This window comes from Talpa occidentalis, unplaced genomic scaffold (genome assembly GCF_014898055.3).
Source record: "Talpa occidentalis isolate TD23 unplaced genomic scaffold, MPIMG_talOcc4v2.1 talOcc4.3, whole genome shotgun sequence".
Taxonomy (NCBI): domain Eukaryota; kingdom Metazoa; phylum Chordata; class Mammalia; order Eulipotyphla; family Talpidae; genus Talpa; species Talpa occidentalis.
In genome coordinates, this window is record NW_023603184.1 from 31,592,636 (window position 1) to 31,614,358 (window position 21,723).

At 33.6% G+C, this 21,723-nt stretch overlaps 1 protein-coding gene across 1 annotated transcript in view; it reads right to left on the minus strand.

The window, feature by feature from the left end:
• Positions 1–21,723, minus strand: part of SOX6 (SRY-box transcription factor 6) — a 349,859-nt gene that overhangs the window by 325,513 nt on the left and 2,623 nt on the right. The window contains exon 2 of the mRNA XM_054699396.1: positions 8,988–9,228. Coding sequence (XP_054555371.1) covers positions 8,988–9,228 — 241 coding nt within the window. The remainder of the gene's footprint in view (positions 1–8,987; positions 9,229–21,723) is intronic.

The window sequence follows — 21,723 nt, forward strand, 5'->3', positions numbered from 1 at the left end:
ACACAAAAATGCCACCAATTTACCACAAAACAGCAAGTAGAAGTCTAATTCTGTCATGAAGTACTTCTAATATCTAGCAGTTGTGCATTGTACTACCTGAAGACAACACACAACCTTCAATTGATGGCTTAGTTATAATCAGAGTGCTCAGAATTTGTCTCTGTATATGAGGGATAGGCAAGTGTGCATTTTTATTTTTCATTCATAATTTCCAATACCAAAAGCCACTCATTCAGATTCATTCCTTGCCCTGCTGTGACACTCCTCAGGAACCAAAGAAAAGAGTAGTCAAAAGGAGAGAATGCAAATCTTACTGTCGTCAAAAAGCAAAATAAGTAAACTATAATCAACTTCACATAAAAAAAAGTCGGTGTAAGAACAAAAAAAAAATGAGAGAGGCAGCATATAAAGCTGGTACAAAATTAATCAATCCAACTTAAGAACAAATATTTACTGAATTAAAGTGTAAAAGATGCCAATTTTTATATAATGGAATACATTTACTTAATCCTGCTAAACCAATGTTTACATAAAAAACTAATAATTTATGCTGAAATTAACCAAAAATAAATTCCTAAGCAAATTCTCAAATAAATGTTCTAATTCTGTGTGTGTCTAGGTAAATGAATCTCTTCTACTATCCCTCCATAATCTCTTTATTCTTGAATGAAGGCACATTTCTTTCCAGAAGTTTGATGAACTTGAGAATATTGTATTCTCAGTAATCTAAGAACACTGGCAGTAAAAACAAGTCAGAGTTAAATTATAATGAAAGCAAAAGTTTACAAAATAATTTCTAATCATTTTATTAAATAAGGTTTCCCTTTTCTAGGATGCTAATGAAATATAAAGAAGATAAATGAAATGCATAAATATTCATTTCTAATTTTTACCTGATTGTAAAATTTTATTAGCAAAGGTTTGTAATTTATACTTTAGATTTGAGAACGAGGTTTATGCAGAAATATATTATTGAACTCAATTTGCATCACCTAGAAAAATAATGCTTGGAGGTCATGGGAATGTAGTAATACCAAAATAATAGTTAAAAGATTTATGTAATAAAAAATTAATATGCCATCACATTGAAAGATATATTAACAATAGGAATAATAACCTGAAGTTATTCTTCTTGAAAAAGGTTACATTTCTCTTGGAAATCAAGGAAAACTTCTTATTGCAAAAGACAATCAAACAGTGGGATAATTTGCATGTCAAGATAATTAAGGCACATTCATTAGATGTGTTCAAGAGAGATTAGATATGTTCCTAGAAGGAACAGAGTAGGGTCTTTCTTGCTTAATGCAGGTGGTTTGACTGAATAATCAAAGAAAGCCCTTTCAATCTCTGAGTGAATGATGGGAGCAGGATTCATTATGTTAAAGTTTCCTTTATGTAAAGCAACCCTCTCCAAATTAAAGAAAGTAGATCTGGAGGAGTGCAAATACAATCCTAGTTTCCTCTCCCCAAAGTAATTTGCTGCCTATCACAAACATCACCATCTTATTCTGATCTAGAAAGGCTTTAAGATTCATATTCTCCTTCTAATGAAGAAAAGTTCACAGCAATCAAGTAAATAACTACATGCCATATAATATATACATTGCATTCTATAGCATGTTGCTTAGAAGCATTAAAAAAAAGTGCAGATTTCATTATTCCAGTTTATATTTCATTATAGCGATGCACCCAGATCACACTGGACAAGAAGGAATTCCATGCAAGAAAATGTACATTAAACAGAATCACCTATAGAGTGAAGTGTGCTTGTGGAATCCTGATTTAATTATAAAATTAGTAGTGACCTGAAATCAACTTCTACTGATTAATACTGATCAATTTTGACAAACCTATATTTTAAGTCTTCCAGAAAGTCCAAATGCCAGTTGAATTTATCAAGAAAATAAAAGCTGTGCAGAACAGGCCTGCTCAATAAAACTGTTCTATGAAACTATATCATATCAGATTTTCTATTAGTAAACATCTTGCATTAAATAATTATCAGAAAGTGACTTTTCTTAAGTGCTTGTAAATGCTGTAGAGCTCAAGCTATACTTTAGTTATAAAAGAATATTTGCATGTTAATCAGAGACAGGAGAAAGTCAAACCACAACACTATGAAGTGCAGCATTTGGTGAAAGAAATGAAAACAAAATATTGGTGACATAAAATTATCACATAAAAATGAAGCAAATTTAGGGGAATACTGACTGAATTCCAGAAAAGATAATCCTTATGGACTTGGAGGAATGTTGTAAGTTGTAAGTAAATGTCAGTGAGGGAATCTGTTAAGAGATTCATGTTACAGTCGGTACTCTGCAAACCCCAGTCACTGAATCTTATACAGCCTGAAAGATTAAAATAAAAATAAACATGGCATATCCTGTTTCCATGAAAACGTTCTGTATACACAATTTTATTACAATGAAAAAAAGACAGATACGAGTATCTGATTTTCCTTGAACTGTCAAAATACAAAAGAATTGCAAGTCTTTGCACAGATGTATTTAAGTACTGGATTTTTATATTTTGGCAAGTACTCAATATGCAGCCCACATAATCACATGTTAATGACTGGAGTGTGTTAATCAGCATGCATACCTGATTCCTTCTTGCCCAAGGGGGAGAAAGCCAACTACTGCAGAGCATGTTAATATGTCTACTTTTGATAGAGATTTTGATAATATTAAGTAAGTATGAGAACTTTTCCCAAAAGTACCTTTAGAAAAGTTTAGACTTTAGAAAGGTATATTACATCATTAAGAATAAAGATAAAGTAATCCAAATTTCCATAAACATCAAGATATTTCCAAGAAACATGCCAGTACTCACTTTGTTTCATTTAAGCAACCCAGATTGGGAATTTTTTTTTAAAATATAAATTATTTAATTACAGGAATGAAGAAGTTCACACAATCAGGGTATGCAAATATAAAGGTAAGCACTGTGTTACGCATTAGGTAACACCAACTTTCTGTTTCACTACCCACATAAGTTTTACCAGATTTCATGCAAGAAGATAAGGTTTTAATTTTTTCCTTTACATTGTAAGTAAACTTCTGTCATATCTCTACAATAGATTTTAAAAAGAGATAGTGTTATATGCTAGCATAGTTTCAAATTTAGAGAAAATGGGAAATCTCCCTTAGATTTCTCCCTGGAAAATTTTGTTTCATGTCCCCGTGGCAAGGATAGACATTTTCACTTGTTACCAAAAGCCTACACTTGCACTTTACTTAAACTGAATATATTTCTAAAATCCTAAAATTAAAGGAGCTATAACTGAATTTCTCAGGAAGTCTCAATCTTGCTAGTTTATGGATCCCTTTTCTAGCATGTCATAGATGAAGCAGGTACCCAAAAGATGTACATAAACCTTGTCTTAGGTGTTAAGACTACAAATTACTGTAGTTAGGAAAAGGTGAACTAATGAATTTCACTATACTTTCTAAAGTAGAGTCTCAGTAAAAATGAAATAAATTAAATTTGGGTGCTGCCTACTATCTTGAATAACTAAATCTTACTAAAAACTGGCAACAGTCATGTTTCAAAAATCAGAAATCTTCTAAAAGTCAGTGACAACATAAAACATGGCTGAGATGGAGTAAATCCTCACTCAAAATTCCTCAACTCTCTTATCATATAGTAACAATGGTTCTATTCTCAGAAATGGCACAAAGTCCACACCATAATTTTTATAACTCCAGAGTTGATTAGCAACTTCACTGTTCTGAAAGCAAGAAAGGCAGAGAGGAGTAATTGTTTGCAAGCAACTGTTGCTGCAGATAACTATTTATTAAATATCTCCACATGCCTATTATTATTTTCTTTAAATTACAACAAATGATATTATTGGCATCTTTTATTATAGTGGAAAAATTATCCTTAAACTTTTCTAAAAGATCAAATTTACTCTGGGTAATTTAAGTAGGTCTTGAATTCTGATATTCTGAGGTTGAGGATACAGTGTAGTTATTTCTATAGAATTAGACTAGGAGTTAAAAGCCAGATGTCATTTTGTAAAATATATATCAAATATAAGTTTGTATGTGCACATATGCGCACAAGATCCCATTTACAATCTTGTTATCATATTTTGGATGTTATAAGAGATACTGTTGTTGTCTTTCCCACATCCCCATGTCCACCCAGAAGTTACCTGCAAATAGTTCCTCCTTAGGCAAAAAGCTCTGTCTTATCCAGAACCATTCTCTGGTTAGGAGTAAGTCTATCCCAGCCTCCTCCCTGGTCTTAGCAACTTCATTTCCTGTTCATTCTTGACTTAATTTCTCTCCATGTGTTTGCTTAAAATATTACCTCACCTTCTGTATGGATCTTGTTTTCTTCAGATCTTGGGAAAACACCTCAACGAATAACCCCCCTAACTATTCTTCCTTCCACTTATCATCAAACTCTCACCTGCACTACTGATACAGTTTTCCAAACAGTCATTCTTATTTCTGATTTGTCTCCCACAATCCATTCTCTCTACAGCAGCTAAAATAATCTGCTCTCTTTCTTAAAATCTTTCAGTGGCTTCTTCCTGCACTGGAATTAAAGTCTAAACACCTCCTTGAAGCTGTGATACTCCATACTACCTGTCATCTGTTTGTCTCCTTGATTTCATCTCACACCAACCTCTCTCTCACCCATTCCACTCCAGCAACTCTTTTGTTTTTGGTTGCTCAAACACACTAACCAAAAAACTTTTGCAATTATATGCTCTAGCTGGATGTCTTCCCCTCAATTTTTGCATAGTTAAATCTCAGTGCAAATGTCACCTTTTCAAAAAACAAAAACTTTCCCTAGACTTTTAAAGTGGTCCTTCTCTATCATATTTTCTTTTTTAATTTTCTTCATTGCACTTATTACTTCAAATTGTCTCACTCTATAAAATTTCTTTGTAGTCTGTCACACTACCAGAATCTCAGTTTCAAAAGACAGAATCTAATCTGTTCTTATTCACAAGAAAAGTACCGATGCCTTTAACTTAGTAGGTACTCTAGATTCCAGGAATCTTTAACAGATAATAATGGCATGCAATATCATTTGCTGGCCATTAAACATTACCACAAAATTTTTCTCTATGCTTGTTAACATTGAACAGAATAATATGCTATATACCTTTCCCATGAAAAAAATTATGTGAATTTATTCCTGTCCAATGAGCAAAAACACAAAGACAACAACAACAACAACAACAAAAAACATTTCAGGGGCCAATGTCAATAATCCTCTGCAAAAAAAAGATACCAGACACTTGATGCCATAATGAAAATGTAAAAGTTGTACAAAACAAACACAGACAGTGGATTCATATTTATACTAACTTTGAACTTTCAAACAGATCTTACCAAATAAAACAGCACACTATATTTTAAATCCAACATTTTGGTGTCCACAATACAAGTTGTGGACAATTAAAATGAGAGCTTTAATTTTTTTTGTCTCAAATCGGTCTTTAAATGTCTGTCTTTAAGATATCTAGTCTCCCTTTTTTATGGCCTAATGTTTTTCCTGTTTTGAAAGTATGTGGTCTAATCATTTTTTAAAATAAATAATTAATCAGAATTTTAACATTTAAAGATTTTTTTTTTCTAATCAGGAAATGGGGATTAGCAGAACTTCTCTGCTTTGCCATTACCCCTTCATATAGAAAAGTTCCTCTGTGGTCTTGATATTTCAAAGTAAAACCCTCCTGAACCTCATAGATAAGAAACTTTCAGTGCCTGTTTCTAACTGCTCATGAGTGAAGGCCATCACAAAAAGTAACTAACAGTGGAAACTGAATAGGTGCTGATAAAATTTTTGCTGTTGGTTTTTTAGACTTACAAATTTTCTTTCTCTACAACTACTAATGACATTCAATTACAGTGAGTAAATATATTTTCCACTGTAACAAATAAGTATTATATAACTTCATAGCAATCTTTTTTGGATTTCATATTTATTTTAAAATAGAATGAGATAAAATGTTCATTAAATTTTACCTTAATCACAACCCCCATGCCACCCCAAAACACTCACACACACAATATGTAAGTTTGCAGAACTGCCCATAAACCTAAAATCCTTCTATTGTTTTTCTTTCCTGTAAAGAAAAACTGGTTGGTGATATGATACTTCTGTATAAGTCATTACAGGTCTGATGTTACAGTTGTTATACATTATTGAATTTATCGAATGAAAAGGAAGCACAAAGGGAATTTCCAAATGCAGCTGCTATTTCCCATTTGTTAAATCCTTTTATTATACCATATAAGTACACAGCTGGGAAATACTATAGAGTGGGAGTTAAAACAAAATATTTTGGCTTCCAGACATTCAGAATACACAAAGGCTCCAGTGGAAAGCAATGCTTGGTATCAAAAGAGAGTGAAAGTTTGAAAACATTTCCAGCAAATATGATTTCTTTTATAGTAATATATAACATATTTATACTATATTATTTTATACTACCATTAATCCCACTTAATATAAAGTTGGTAAGCAATTATTAATATCTCTGTTATGAGGAATTTTTAAATGATTAAACTTAGAGAATAACTATTGAAGCAACTTGGCACAAGCCAAGATATAAAATTTTACTATGAAAAATAACTCAATTGTTCTCTAAAGAAGTTTGATTTTAACTGTATTCTTTGTTTCAACATATATTCTCCAGCATAGCTACTTTTATTTGTCCACACAATATTTATCATAAAAGCCAAACTATATCTAGAACACATCCCTTCTCTCTATCCCCTCTACCTCCCTACAATTGAAGCTACTATCATCGCTTACTGGAATTTCTGAAATAGCCTCACCTAAAAGTCTTCCTCCTTCCACTCTGCCTCCCTACCCATTTATTCACTATATTATAACCAGAATTATATGCCTGAAATGTTCTTATACCCTTCAACAACTTTCCATTTAATTTAGAAACAAATCTCAGTTCTATAATATTGTCTCCAAGGCCTTGTTGGATAAGACCCTTACGAATCTCTTCTCTCTCCGGCCATACATGATGATATATTGTATCCTCATCATTGTACTCTAGCCATAAAGTCTATTTCATTTCCTGAAACGCAGCTATATTTTTCTTACCTCAAATAATTCATACTTGCTCTTCCTTTGGTAATTTTACTCTTTCTTCTACTCTTTGCCTGGCTATCATCTTCAGCTCAGAAAGGCATTAGTATTCATTTATTCTTAATTAAATTTTTCTCTTTGCTCTCACAACATTCTGTTTTTTTTTTTCTTTATAACACGTGTCATAATTTTAGGCAGCTCTTGAACCTATATATGTGTGTGTGTAGGTGTATGTACCTTTTCCTAGATAGATATAAGCTCCCTGGAGGTATAATCACACATTTTTCTTCAACACTATACATTCAGCACTTAATAGAATGCTGGTCCCAATAAAGGTGCTGTGCTCCATAAATATTTGTTGAAATAAAAATAAAACATAACTCCATTATCTCATCAAAAAGCCAGTGGCAGGGCCTCCCCTGGTGGCACAGGTGGTTGAGCGCAGCGCCGTGAGGCTGTCCACAGCATCTGCAGCGCCAATTCGATCCTGGCCTGCCGGCGAGGGTCCCACATGGCGCGGCAGACCTCTCCTGTCGCGCCTGCTGCTCCCCTCAGCAGTGTATTTCGTCAGTCTGCCTGTTCTGTTCCCCACTCTGTCTCTGGTGAATCCTCTCACCCTCCTGCGCATCTAGCCTGTACCCCGGTTCTTGTATAAATAAATAAATCTTTAAAAAAAAATCAGGCCAGTGGCAGTGACTGGATATCTATTTCACCTATGCTGCCTTGGAGATATAAAATGAACTGCTTAAGGTCAATCAGAAAAACAGGATTTTATACTTGCTTTATTATATTATCTTCTCTCTTCTCCCTATTGCAAGGAAAGTAAATTTTATAGTGACTCTATCTAATTGAATAATGATGATTCCATTTGAGCCTAGTTAATCTAGAAAAGTCTTATTTTTATTGTAATGCCCTGCCTTTTTCACCTACCACTCCAGAGCACTGGTTGTATCTGCAAAGCCATCTGAAAAAAAAAAAAAAAAAAAAAAAAACTGTCTGCCTCCACTAATTAAGGAATATGGTTGTTGAATTGGTTATGAGTATTAAACATAGAAAAAGATTTCAATATGTGGTATTAGCAGTAAAAGCATTTTTATATATTACCTTATTTTTAAGCAATAAAACTTTTCCTCATTGTCCACTTAAAATATTTTTCATTAACTTAATGAAAATTTAAGAAATGTAAAATAGGGTTTAAAATTCCTAATCTAATAAAACATATTAAGGTTTTGGTACATCCTAGATGCTAAAAAATTTAATAAACTTTAAACTTGACTGACATCTACTTTGGTATCTGTTTTGATGGCTAGAGATGGAATTTAAAATGGGGAAGCTGGTTAATATGCTGCTGTATTTGATGTTGTTTCTACCCATAGGGCAAACTCCTGCAGTATGATTGAATGATACTCAAGAGCTTTGCATGTCCTTTTGGAATTAATATATAGGCACATAAGTGAGAAAAGCTTTATTATAAATCAAATGACCATAAAAAATGACAAATACCTGCATTTCCTCACTGAAGATGTATTCACCACATGACCTCATTCACACAGACATGTTTACTTACCATAATTTCTCAGTATTAATATGCAGCCACATTTTATTTGATAATACCTATCTTATGGTATTACCAAATTGACAACTTGAAGTTTGGAGATTCAGAGAATAAGATAACCAAATCTCCCCAAAATCTAAATAAATACATTTTGCCACTTTGACCTAATAATGGACACTTTTCATTTTTTCTCAGTTTCTAGGATACTAATAATATACATATTGGTTGTTTTATGACCTAAACACAAATAATTCCCAATGTTATTTATTTTGAGTTTTCTCTAAAACATCTATTATTTGTAATGAGGCCATACTAACATACACACTGAGTGACTGACAATGGCTAGATTTTAAAAGCTCACCATTCTTTGTTGAGACGACAGAACGCTGTCCCAGTCAGCATCTTGCTGAATGGTATTGACAAGTGTTGGTAGCTCCTCAGGGTGAGGTTTGTTGTGCATTATGGGGTGCAGAGGAAGATGGGAGGCCACATGTTGATCACTGCCCTCTTCCTTTTCCCTTGAGGTCAAATCTTGGGTCATCGCTTCCTCTCCATCAGCTGCACAAGCAAATGGAGAGGTGGCTTGCTTGGAAGACATTCTTCTGCAGAAGAAGGAAATAGCATGGATTAAAAAGATCTGTCAGTGACAAAAGAATAAAACATCCTTTACATTTTTAAAATTACTTTCACTGAAGTAACATTACAACATTATATAAATTTCAGGTATGTATCTTATAAATCAACATTTATATACTCTAGATTAAGTTCACCACTAAAAGAAACATCCCCTACATTTGACTAACCCAGGAAAAAAAGGAAAATTCTCTAATTTTAGAAATGTTTGTGATTACTCTAAACCACTGAAAAGAACTCTTAGCTTATCTGTTTCACTTTTCTCATTTCCTTCTTTGCTTTTGACTCAGAAAACCTCTTCCCAGTTATTGCTGCATATTTTCTCTTACCAATCCACAGGCGAAATTTTCATAACCTATAGTATATATGAGCTATATTTTTTTTCCTCCTAATCCCAACCAGATTATAAATTTCTTGATGGGTAGCAATGGGGAAAATTAATAAATTAACTGGCAAATGAGTCAGTTTGGAGGATAATTTGAAAGCATAATTTTTTCTGATGCTTTATATGGGTACAAAAGAAGTATATGTGAGAAAATATAATCAGGAGAGTAAATAATCTATGATGAAAACCCTAAGGAAACCAAGGAAACCTTATCCTGAATTCTTAGTTATATCTTGCATTATGAGGGCTGGGCTTAACACTCTATAGTGCCAATTTGTTCTTTTCTAAAGATCTTAAAGTTGCTTCAGTTAATTGCTTTCTTAACAAAGTGGGTAGTGCGTCAGTCTCATAATCTAAAAGTTGCTTCAACCACTATAACTTAACTTTCAAGTGACAGATTGATTGAGTGGCTGGTATTATTAGATTAATCTTAAAATAATTTTATAACATTTGAACTGAGTGTATGAAATAACTATACCTCTGTTTTATAGTAGAATATACATACAATTTATTGGCATTTATTATTAAATAAAAGGCATTTATTATGAAAATGTTAAAACAATGTATAACATTTTAAAACTTCAGAAACAATTACTGAACATTCATCTATATTCACAAGTAAACATCAACTACATTTAATATTACAAGGTTTTCACTGTGTGTTTTCATATATAATCAGAAAATTATGATTATTAAAATGAATTTCAAGGCTTTTAGAATACTGCTTTATCATGATGATTTTTTAGTAAAATGTTTAGAAATAAAACCACCAAAAGTTTGTACCCTAACAGAAGAGGCAATTGAGTATATTTTCTAAAATTTTACATTGTTTTTGGTTTATAGCATTTTTAGCTCTAAAATTGCTGTGTAACGAAAGGAATAAAATCTCCACCTTAATTGCTCTTTAACATTAATTGATTTCATACCATTTTTTTAAAAAATGCACAAATCAGTTAACATAGGAAACCACATGAGCATTTTTCAAATTAGCAAATCATTAACTTGCTAGTACTGTTTCTACAGACAAATAAATACTGATTAAAGGGTCTAGAAATCTGAGATTAACAGTTAAATTTACAAATCTGTCACATGCTTTCATGAATATTGCAGTGAAGGAAATATCAAGTGCAAAGAAAAATAATTAAGTTAATTCCAATTTAAACAGTAGTTTTTATGTAGCAGCCCATGTTTCACATAGGATTTAACAGCTAATGCTAAATTTCTCACAATTAATGAGGGGCCTCAGATTTAGTATCCTACAGTGAAAAAAATTAATATAAGATCAGCTAATCTAATTATGCACAGTTCTAAATAAAATTATTACAGGATTTTGAAGTGCTTTGAAACATGTTTAAATGCTGATACCTACTTATAATAATCATTGTACAAACAATAAAAATTTCATCTGTTAGACTTGATACTAGAAAATAAATTGGGGGGAGTACAGAAGAATGTCTATATTTTCTCTGAAGAGAAAGAAATGAAATGTTTAAAAGAGTAACATATCACAGAATCAGAGAACTATTATATATACTTGACCAATTCCTCAGTGCTAACAAATGAACGTGTGTGTGTGTGTGTGTGTGTGTGTAAAATAACAAAGGAAATTTCTTCATATACAGGTATTTCTAGATCTAACTTCATTGGTTTCATAAATACTACAGAGAAAAAAAAAGGCAAATTATAACTCCTGCAAGTTCATGAAGAGCTTGCCATAAACAAGAGTGTTTTCATAGTTCAGATGACAGTACCAATAATGTAATCATTCACAATAAAAACAATAGAATGAATTTACTGCTGCTTTTTAAAACAGCTAAATACAATTGAAAGTCATAATCCAAAACTCAGAGTGACTTGAGCTCCTCAACAAATATTCACTTACTATAAAGTGAATTGGCTCCTTCCAATAGCAGTATCTGTGATTGTTGCTTTAGTATAAATTAATCATGACATAAAACCCAATATGAAAAGTCTCTTAAGAATAATTTCAACTGTAAACTGCACCAATGAACAATAGTGCACCATCCTAATTAAACATAACCATGCAGCTGTAAAAATAGACCAAATCTGTCCAAAGCTATGAGTTGAGTTTAAAGGCTGGTTTGTTAGAGTGTTTTCTTAAGGAAGGCTGGGCCCTCAGTCTTAATCAGCCAATAAATTATTTCCTGCAATTACATTAAATAGAAAATTATCTTCAAATGGGGAGTGTTAATTGAAAATCAAAATTCAGAGGGAAGTTTAGAAATTACACGCTGAATACAATTAGTGAGGAAAGGCTTCACCTCTACTTCATCAACAGTCTTCTAGTGATTCCTCCAGTGACCAGTCAAGAAAGCTACCTATTTATAACATCACACAATTTGTCTTTTATTTTGCACCTACAAATACAAATGTGTATCAAGGTTGCAAATGAAAAATAGGCTGCCAAAAAAAAAAAAGGATAATGAAATCAGACTGTTTATCCTCAGTTCACACCATCGTTAGGAGATAAGGACAGGAGGAAAGAAGAACAATAATGGTTAACCAGGGAAGGCATACCTCAACCTTGAAATCCCTCTAGCAAAGGAATTAACATTTTTTTTTCCAAGAAGAACACTTTTCCGCACTACATTTTATTCAAGTTCTTATGATTACTCTACTACAGTTTCCAAAATCTTTGTTCTCAGAGAAAAATATGATTTTTGTCCATTTAGTTAAGTATTTGTTCACTGTAGACATTTCCTTTTGATAAAGTGGTTCAGCATGCTGCAGGTTTGTTTTTTATCATGGTTTTGTTGGTAGTTTTTGTTTTGGGTGGTGGTTTTGTTATATTTTTAAAAGGAAACTATGTACAATTTTTTAATGCACACTTTATTTAATAAAAATTAGATTTACTAATTATTAGATTTCACTGATTTTTGTACAATTATGTCATTAAAGAATCCTTCAATTTACTGATTACATCCTCATTTATTTCATTTCTTTTCTTTAGCTTTCCCTTTTAAAATATTTTACTAGATCAAGTACACTGTTCTAGAAGCTGCAATATCCTTGATTTTTGGTAATTCATTTACTACAACCACTACACCATGGGCTAGTCTCCTTTAAAAATTCATAAATCAAATAAGTACTTGCTATATCATGTGGGGTGCTTAATTTTATTTTAATGCTCATATCAGTAATTTTCTATTACTAAAGTTTTCATCCCCCAGTGTATCAGAGCAGTATCTGCTCCTATATACAACTAATAAGCAAAAGAATCAAAATCCTTGTGAAAATGGTCAATTTCTATGTGACTTTACTTTGTTTTATTTTTGCACTATTATAACTTAAAATCATTCAAATGAATTGTTTTTTTAATTTGTATTAAAAAAAATCTCCCTAGTTATACCCCCTGAAAACAGGGGTTTATAATGGAAATGCTGACACAACCCTAACTAAAGCAGCGCAAATGTTGCTGCTATAATACACAAAATCAAGTTCTATTATTCTAAACTATCCTCGCTCATGGGATTTTTCTTTACTGTGCTCCCAGCCAAACTGCTGAAGCATGAAAAATTTAAATGCAATCAAATGCGCCCAATTCTACTTTACTAGAACAAGTGTCTACAGTGGTACAATCTTAAAAGGAGATGCAACAGATTTGTTTGGTGTTTTTTTTAACTGTTTATTTATAATACAGTGCATTGGAGATAAAATAAAAGAGGAAATTACACTCACATGGTACCAGTGTATTGACTACACAGAGTACATTATAATCAGAGAGAAAAACTACATTGTCAACTTATCACATTGGTTAAACAAGATGGTTTTCTGGGGCACAGCTATTATCAAGTAAAACCTCCAAAGAGAATTACATATCCTTGGGATACATAAAACTCATTTCCCATCATGTGTTCCCTGAGTTTGAAATGTTTCTGCCCAGCACATCAAGGGAAGTCCTAGGATGTCAGGTCATTAGGAAGAATTTCAGGGTTTAGGACTTTGGGGAAGGAAATTGTAAGAGATAGTGACTGGAGAAAGATAGTTCTTTTACTCCAAATATAAAGCCCAGTATAAAATCTGCATGTTTAGCCATTATAAATCTCACCATATAGTAAAATTTACTTAAGTTCTTTAAAAACATAAATCAAAATTAGCTGGTCAAACTTGATAAAATGGTAAGGCTGTGGCACATCTACATATTAGGTCCTCTGTCTCAAAAATAATTTCTCATCTGTTGTTTCTCAACTGTTTTTTAAAAACAGTTTTTGTATATATTTAAAAGTTAGGACTCTTAAAAAAAAAAACAACTTTCTCTAAAACTCTAAGCACAGCAACTAGAAATTACGTTTTTACTATTTCTTGGAAAAAATCCATCTCAAAACTATCATTTGGGACTTACATAACTATCCAAAGGGTCACTGAATTTATTAGAACAACATTTTTAACCTGATTTTTAAAAAAAATGTTTTTATTACTTCTAAGATTATTATCAAGTGGCATTCACTTTTTAGGTGTTTTACATTTATTCAAAAGAAGCCCTGTTTTTAACATAAAGCGACATTTTGATAGGTGGTTTACTTAAAGAAAAAATTTAAAAATTCAGGCCAACATTCACATTTATTTTTGCAACTCCGCCCCAGGCTACCAAGGTAGATTTATTTCAGTCAGATAATTCACTGTTAATTTAATGCTGCAATTGATCTGATACTGAGAAATAAACAACTAATTTTCCAAAAATATAACACAGTACCTCACATTTTAAGTAGCATGAGTAACAGATATGTTCAGCTGCCAAAATGCACAATACCCAGGAACCCCTACAAAGGATGCCAGTTCACCCAGCCTAGGGCAAAGAATGATTTAAAAACCTCTTCCTGTACCTCTAATTCCCACATTAAGGATTGGAGCAGGTATGTGGACAGCGTGGCGGGGGCAGGGGGAGGCGAAGGAGGGCAAGGGAATGGACCCTAATTCCAGAAATTAATATGAAGACATCCCTTTTAAAACTTTCCCTTCTTCATTTGGGAAAAGCATGAGGGTTGTTACTGATTCTTTATATTGTTTTATCCAGCACTACCCCCTCTTCCCCACTCTACCCCCAAGTTCCCCTAGGCTTCGTCCAGATTTTTCTCCCATCTGTTTAATAAGTAACTGAGAAAATTCCTTGAAAAAGAAGGTAACTGCTTTTAGAGCTATCTTGAAGAGTTATAACCCTATCATTTAAGTCTGTAGCGCTTCTTTCAGAACATATATGGTAAGATACAGTGAAAATATATGTTAGAAGAAAATTTACTGCTTTGAGTTAGCAATCAAACCAACAGAGATAAGTCAAATGAAAAAGTTTGAACCCTTCAAGTATGTCTAAGAAAGGACTGAAATTAATGAATTTTCACTTAACTGAAGCTTCTAATTTTCCATACCAAAGCACAAAATACTGTTTCCAAAGGCCTTCTAAGGTTCTTACAAAACAGAGGCTACCTGGAACAGATTCTTCTCAAGTCATCAAAGTTTGTGTTTCTGGTGTTTATATTTAGCCGACAATATTGCTGTCACTTTATATAGCTTAAGACTGTTCTTTGGACTAGAGCTCATATGTCTTGGAATGTTTTGACTCATGAATTGTTTCTCCTGATAATGTTACATCACGTAACCACCTCTGTCTAATTGGTTAGTATCTGCTGGAAGAAGCAGGCAACCAACCTAACTACTGGCCTGTCTGCCTGACTGCCTATGGAAAACCTGTAATTATTACATGTGTCTCTGAGTATCCAGTTTCTCTCTAGAATCAAAATAATTTGACTTCATGTAACCTCCATCTATAGTTTTTGTTTATAGAAATAAAAAGGAATTTTTTGAACGTTTATCTACTTAGGAAATTGTTGGAATCTTTGCTTTCAAAATTGAGGCACATATTATAAAAACAAAACCAGTCACTTAACAATAAGAACAAAGCTAAATAATGTCTACTGTAAATATACACTAAAAAGATTTTAATCAAGTCCAACGACTTTGCAGTTTAACTGAAAGACCTCTATGTGACTTGAGTGGAAGAAAACTGCCCAAAATAATGGAATGAATTTATTTTTATTTATATATGTTCATTTTTTGATCTCCTCTTCATAAAATGAAAATCGAAAATTTTGGAGTAAATACCAAATATGTCTTTGTCAGCATGAAACCAGTTCACTAATATAGAAACCTAATCACAAAATATCCTATCCAAGAATTGGTAAAAATCATAAATTAGAACAGCAGCTTCTATAGAAAAAGGGTAGCGAATTCACTGTATTTTCTCCATTCCTACTTCTATTTTCACTCTTTAGCATTGCCAGGGGAAAAAAGGAAAATGAACAATGATATTATGTTCATGATTTCAAAATCTGAAGACTCACATATGGTGACAATAAATAAAACTATATAAAGAAACTAATCTCTGAAGTTCTGCTTTCGCTAAATAAAGCAACCCAGCGATTCCTCTCTTTTATGTAATGAAGTAGGTATAAATTTCAGATTCTTATCAAATGAGAAGAGGAAGGGGGAGGAGAGAAAAAGGAGACAGGAGGGAAAAGAGGAGGGGCAAGAGAGAAAGGGGAGGAGAGAAACATCCGTGGCTTTGCAGTTCATTTTCAGTTTGTCGACTTAATGAAAACCTCATTGTACAACCCTGAAAACCATTTCCAGCAGGCAAAGTATTTCTGATTCAGCAGAGGTTACACAAGCATCAAAGCAGTTAAATATAGGTGCCAAGCCGCATTGCCAGGAGCTCTTAGTACTGTGAGTTAGTGTTACCTGACAGCTTAGTGAATATAAAATTACTTGTTTCTCCAATTGAAGACAATCAAATTGTCACCTTCCATTGTAATAAAGCACAACTAGTGATCAGCAAAGTGCAAACATAATTACCATGAAGAAAACAAAAAATCAAATTTAAATCTGTACAGAGTAAACACATCTATCTGGCAGTCCCCAAAAAGGAGTACATTTTAACACTGAAAGCTATGATGCAATCTTAATGTTATTTAACAAGAAGATTTATTAGTCGACGTTAAACTGAAAGGAAAAACAATAAGAGGAACTAATTCATAAAAAGTGAATACAAATAGCAGTAAAAACACTACAACTTTCTAGACAAAGTACAAAACCCACAAGTTATACCATTGCTATTTGAACTAATAATGCTCAGTGTATGTTGTCAGCATGTCCACTATAAAAACCACATTTTGAGGAAAAACAGCAAAAAATAAATAAATAAATAAATAAATAAATAAATAAATAAATAAATAAATAAATACAAACCATGCTTTCAGAGATTTCTTTGTAGCCTAAAAAGCTTTCTGCTGGATTGAAAAAGATGGTATCCAAGCTCAAAAGCCTTTGTCTTAACTTTTCCTTCAAAGAAAAAAAGTTCTCCTTTATTTTTGTCTTCTAAAGTAGCATACATTTTTGAAACTGAAAATTCACCCCACAAAATTAGATCTCTATCCAAGTTTAGAAAAATAACCAAACATAGGGTACATGTCCACAACTATTATTGAGACACTCAGCATCTGAAATTCTTGTCCAAATTTGGTGACCAGACTGGCTCACTATCAAAGTGATTTCAGTAACCCGAAGCTGGTTTAGTATTAAAGCACTGAAAAGTTGACATGGTCCTCCCGTACCCTGAATATTCCTAAAATGTATATATATAGATGTTGCATTAAACAAACTGAATATTCAAAAATTCTCTTAGAAAAGTAATTTTATATCTACATAACTCAAAATTTAAAACAATCACTTTACATCATTCCTTCTAATATAACAAAAACTATCCCATTTTCAAAACACTCCTAACACAGGAGGTTTCTTCTTTGAATAAAATACACTTTTTAAATCAGAAAAGTACGTCATATAGCTATTACCTGATATTCCATTTTTATCTGATACCTCTGGTCTATATAATATCATTTATAGGGCTTCCCCTGGTGGCGCAGCGCTTGAGCGCTGGGCTGTGAAGCTGCCAGCAGCCTCTGCAGCACCTGTTCAATCCCCGGCCGCCAGGCGAGGGTCCCACATGGTGCGCAGACCTCTCCTGCCGCCCGCTGCTCCCCTCAGCAGTGTACTTTGGTCCTTCTGCCTGCTCTGCTCCCTGCTCTGGCTCTGGTGAATTCTCTCAACCTCCCGCGCTTCTGACTGTACAGTGTTTGTATAAATAAATAAATCTTTAAAAATATATATCATTTATAATACTCTAACACAAAAACAGATCAGTTGAGGCAAAAGAGGAAGCAACACCAAAGTGAGAGTGAATTAGGGACTATAAACAACATATTTAAACAGTTAGATCAGATATATCATTCCATAGAATATTTTATAAATCTGAAATGACCAATCAGTTTTATATGGCTTTCCATTTTTCTAGAGAAGGGTGGAGAAAAGGGTGAGATGAAGACACTGGGAGGGGGATTTTGTGGTTATATCAGAAGCAGAATGATGACAGAAACAAGGACAAGTGAAAGTCCAATCTCAAGTTGCAAATTTTATTGCAACTGGACATAAATTTCATAGAATTAACAGAAATATTAAAGTCAGAAATAAGACTGCTTTAGGAAAAGATCTTTTTCCTTGACTTTCAAGTAACATAATGAAGTTTGTTTCCAAGGGACTCTACTTAAAATCTTAACACCATAAAAACCCCCCAGTAAAGGTGAAATAATCCTTGCTTTTTGAACTTCAACTTAATACATTCCTACAGTTATATTCCTACAGAATATCCTTACAATATAGTAATAATATAAAGTATCAACAAGTGGAAGAAAAGGAAATTTGTTGTCAGAGTATATCTTCCAGACCCAGGGAGATAAATGCTTGCATAGATTTTATAAATGGGGTCTCCCTGGTGGCACAGCGAGTTGAGTGAGGTGCTGTGAAGCTGTGCTGTGAAGCCTCTGCGGCACCGGTTTGATTCCCGGCCAGCCAGAGAGCAACCCACATGGCCCAGCAGACTCGCCTGTCTAGCCTGCTGCTCCCCTCAGCAGTGTGTTTCAGTCTGCCTATCCTGCTCCCCATTCTGTCTCTGGTGAATTCTCTCACCCTCCCATGCCTCTGGCCTGTACCCCAGCTCTTGTATAAATAAATCTTAAAAAAAAAAAAAGATTTTATAAATGGAAGAAAAATAAATGCTTGCATAGATTTTTATAAATGGAAGAAGCTTATTCTATATGTTTCAAGAGGATTGGGATTATATCTGTGTTGTTCATTAATGGATCCCCAGTGCCCTGCACAGTGCACAACACATCGTAGACAGCAATATTGAAAAGAGAGAGTGAAAGTCAAAGAAAGATGAGCACATAACATACTTTTAATAATCACAGAAAAAAAACCTCACCTACATGTTAATACCAATAACCTAAACATTCTTTCTCTATAGTATTTTTACTAAACATTTCATTCCTTAATAACTAAATCATATGATTTTTATATCTATATTCCCAACACTGAGTTGTCTCTCATTTCCCTGGACTAAAACAGTCCTCAAATGACTGCTAGACCTCATTCTACTATGTCATAGTCAACACATTTAAAAGCCTACAAGAACTGAGGTACAGGCCAGAGGTGTCAAGGGTGAGAGGATTCACCAGAGACAGAGTGGGGAACAGAACAGGCAGACTGACTGGAATACACTGCTGAGGGGAGCAGCGGGGGAGACAGGAGAGGTCTGCTACGTCATGTGGTTTCTCCCAGGTGGGCCGGGATCCAGCTAGTGCTGCAGAGGCTGCGGATTGCTTCATAGTGTGGTGCTTAACCCTTTGCGCCACCAGGGAGGCCCAGACCTCTCTCTTGATCAAAAAACATCAGTGACTCTTCCCTCATGACAGAAAAAATTGTTCAAACTCCTCACTCTGGCATTCAATGCCCTCCATTCAGCTTCAGCCAAACTTTCTAAAGTTATCTTCTAGTAGTCTACACTTAATCTTCTACTCTAACTAAACTGATACACTCAGACTTCATTTATTAACATCTTTGATCCCTTTCTTCCCCCCACCCTTTCTTATCTTTTTTTTTAAGATTTATTTATTATTTATTTATACAAGCACTGGGTACAGTCAGAAGCGCAGGAGGGTGAGAGAATTCACCAGAGCCAGAGCGGGGAGCCGAACAGGCAGATTCACAAAGTACACTGCTGAGGGGAGCAGCGGGAGGCAGGAGAGGTCTACGCGCCATGTGGGACCCTCGCCCGGCAGCCAGGAATTGAACCAGTGATGCAAAGGCTGCAGGCAGCCTGGCAACCCAGTACTCAACCACTGCACCACCGGGAGGCCCACCCTTTCTTATCTTTAGGAAAACTATTCCAAATAATTAACATTTACCCCTCTGCTACTCACTTTTAATAAGTGCTTTGAAATTCTATTTTATATCACTCATTTAACATTTAATGCATACTATCTTACATAATCTTTTTAAAATGTAAAATATCATAAATGTTTATAAATAAATCCAAACCAGATTACAAATTTTTCAAGGGCAGAACAAAACACTAGGCTTCTTTATAGTTTCACAGCTTCTAGTGCAGTATTTTACATAAAGGAAATAAAAGTAATGGCCCAATTATTTAAATATTATTAAGTGATTAGGCAGAAATAAACTTAAGATTTTATGTATATATCCAAAGGTATTAAAATAAAGTTCTAAATATCTGTAAAATAACTTTGTTCTCAGAGCTGTCTCCTGTTCCTAGACCTCCAATGAAATTCATTTAATATTTTTGAAATTCTATATCTTCTATGTCCAAAAACAACCTATTTTGTTAGAAAAATTAGAAAGATGGATAGATGGGAAGAGAGGTAAATGGATGGATAAATGGATGGATGGGTGGATGATTGTCAGAGAAAGAGTTGAAAATATAAAAAGAGTACTTATTAGATAATTAGAAAGTACCAGCACTGTGCTGAGCACTACTATATATTTTATTTCATTTGGCTCTCAGAACAACTCTAGGAATTAGATAATGTCATCCTTGTGTTACAGATAAGGAAACCAAAGCACAAAAATGCCCATTTAAAAAAAAATTAAAACTTGCCTTAAGTCATCTCTAATAAGTACAGAAGGCAGAGTTTGAACTCAGGTGGTCTAACTCCAGGGCAAATGCAATTAAAATTAAAGCTAACAGTAAAATTAAATGAAGGAAATTAGTAACTATTTTCAATTACCTCATGAATTTTCTTCACTAATTTATATACTTTTCATAGGATTTTATTTTTAATACTCCAATTAAATATACAATAATATCGAGTTTGAAATACTCATTTCAAGATACTCATTTAACACAAGTGTAGTCAAAGACTTTGCTATCTATACTTTTTCTTTCCTTTCTGCTTCCAGCATTAGAGATATTAATAGCCAACAAACATAAAGAAGGAGAGAGATAGACAGAGAAGGGAGAAAAGTAGGCATCTCTCCAACCAATCCCTTGACTCTCATTCTCATCACATTGACAAAAAATTGGATACAAAAGTAGTTTGAGCTACTAGTACACAAGGTTTAGAGATTCAATTTAATTTTTATACAATAATTTTTTCAACAACTATTTGTTGGTTCTTAATTTTGTATTGCCCATAGCATGATTTTTAGATTTACTCAAGATAATCAACATCTAACTATATTCTTATACAGAAAATGAGACAAAATAAGGATGTGACTGTCCATTTATTTCCAAGTCCAGACAACCGAAGTCCATGGTAGTTATTCAGATCGAATTTCTACCTCCCAGCCCCCACCCAAGAAGCTACATCAGGAGCATGAGATAAAACTATAATTCCCTCACTGTAAAAGCAGGTGTTGAGGACACTCTGGAGAAACTTGTGCAGTAGGTATATAGCGCACCACCTGTCTAGAATTCATTGCAGGAAATGCAGAGTAATGTAGATATCCCCTAAAAATCTGACTACCATAGAGTATTCCATATACAAGAAAAGTCACACACAAGGGCACATATTTTTATAAATTGTAATTGTCTGTGAAAACTAAAGAAAGGTTTTCACTGCCAACCCAAATTACCACATTTTTAAATACACCAAATTGTCTAGTTTCACAAATAACCAATGTGCTGCTAGCTTGTATTCCCCACACCTAACCT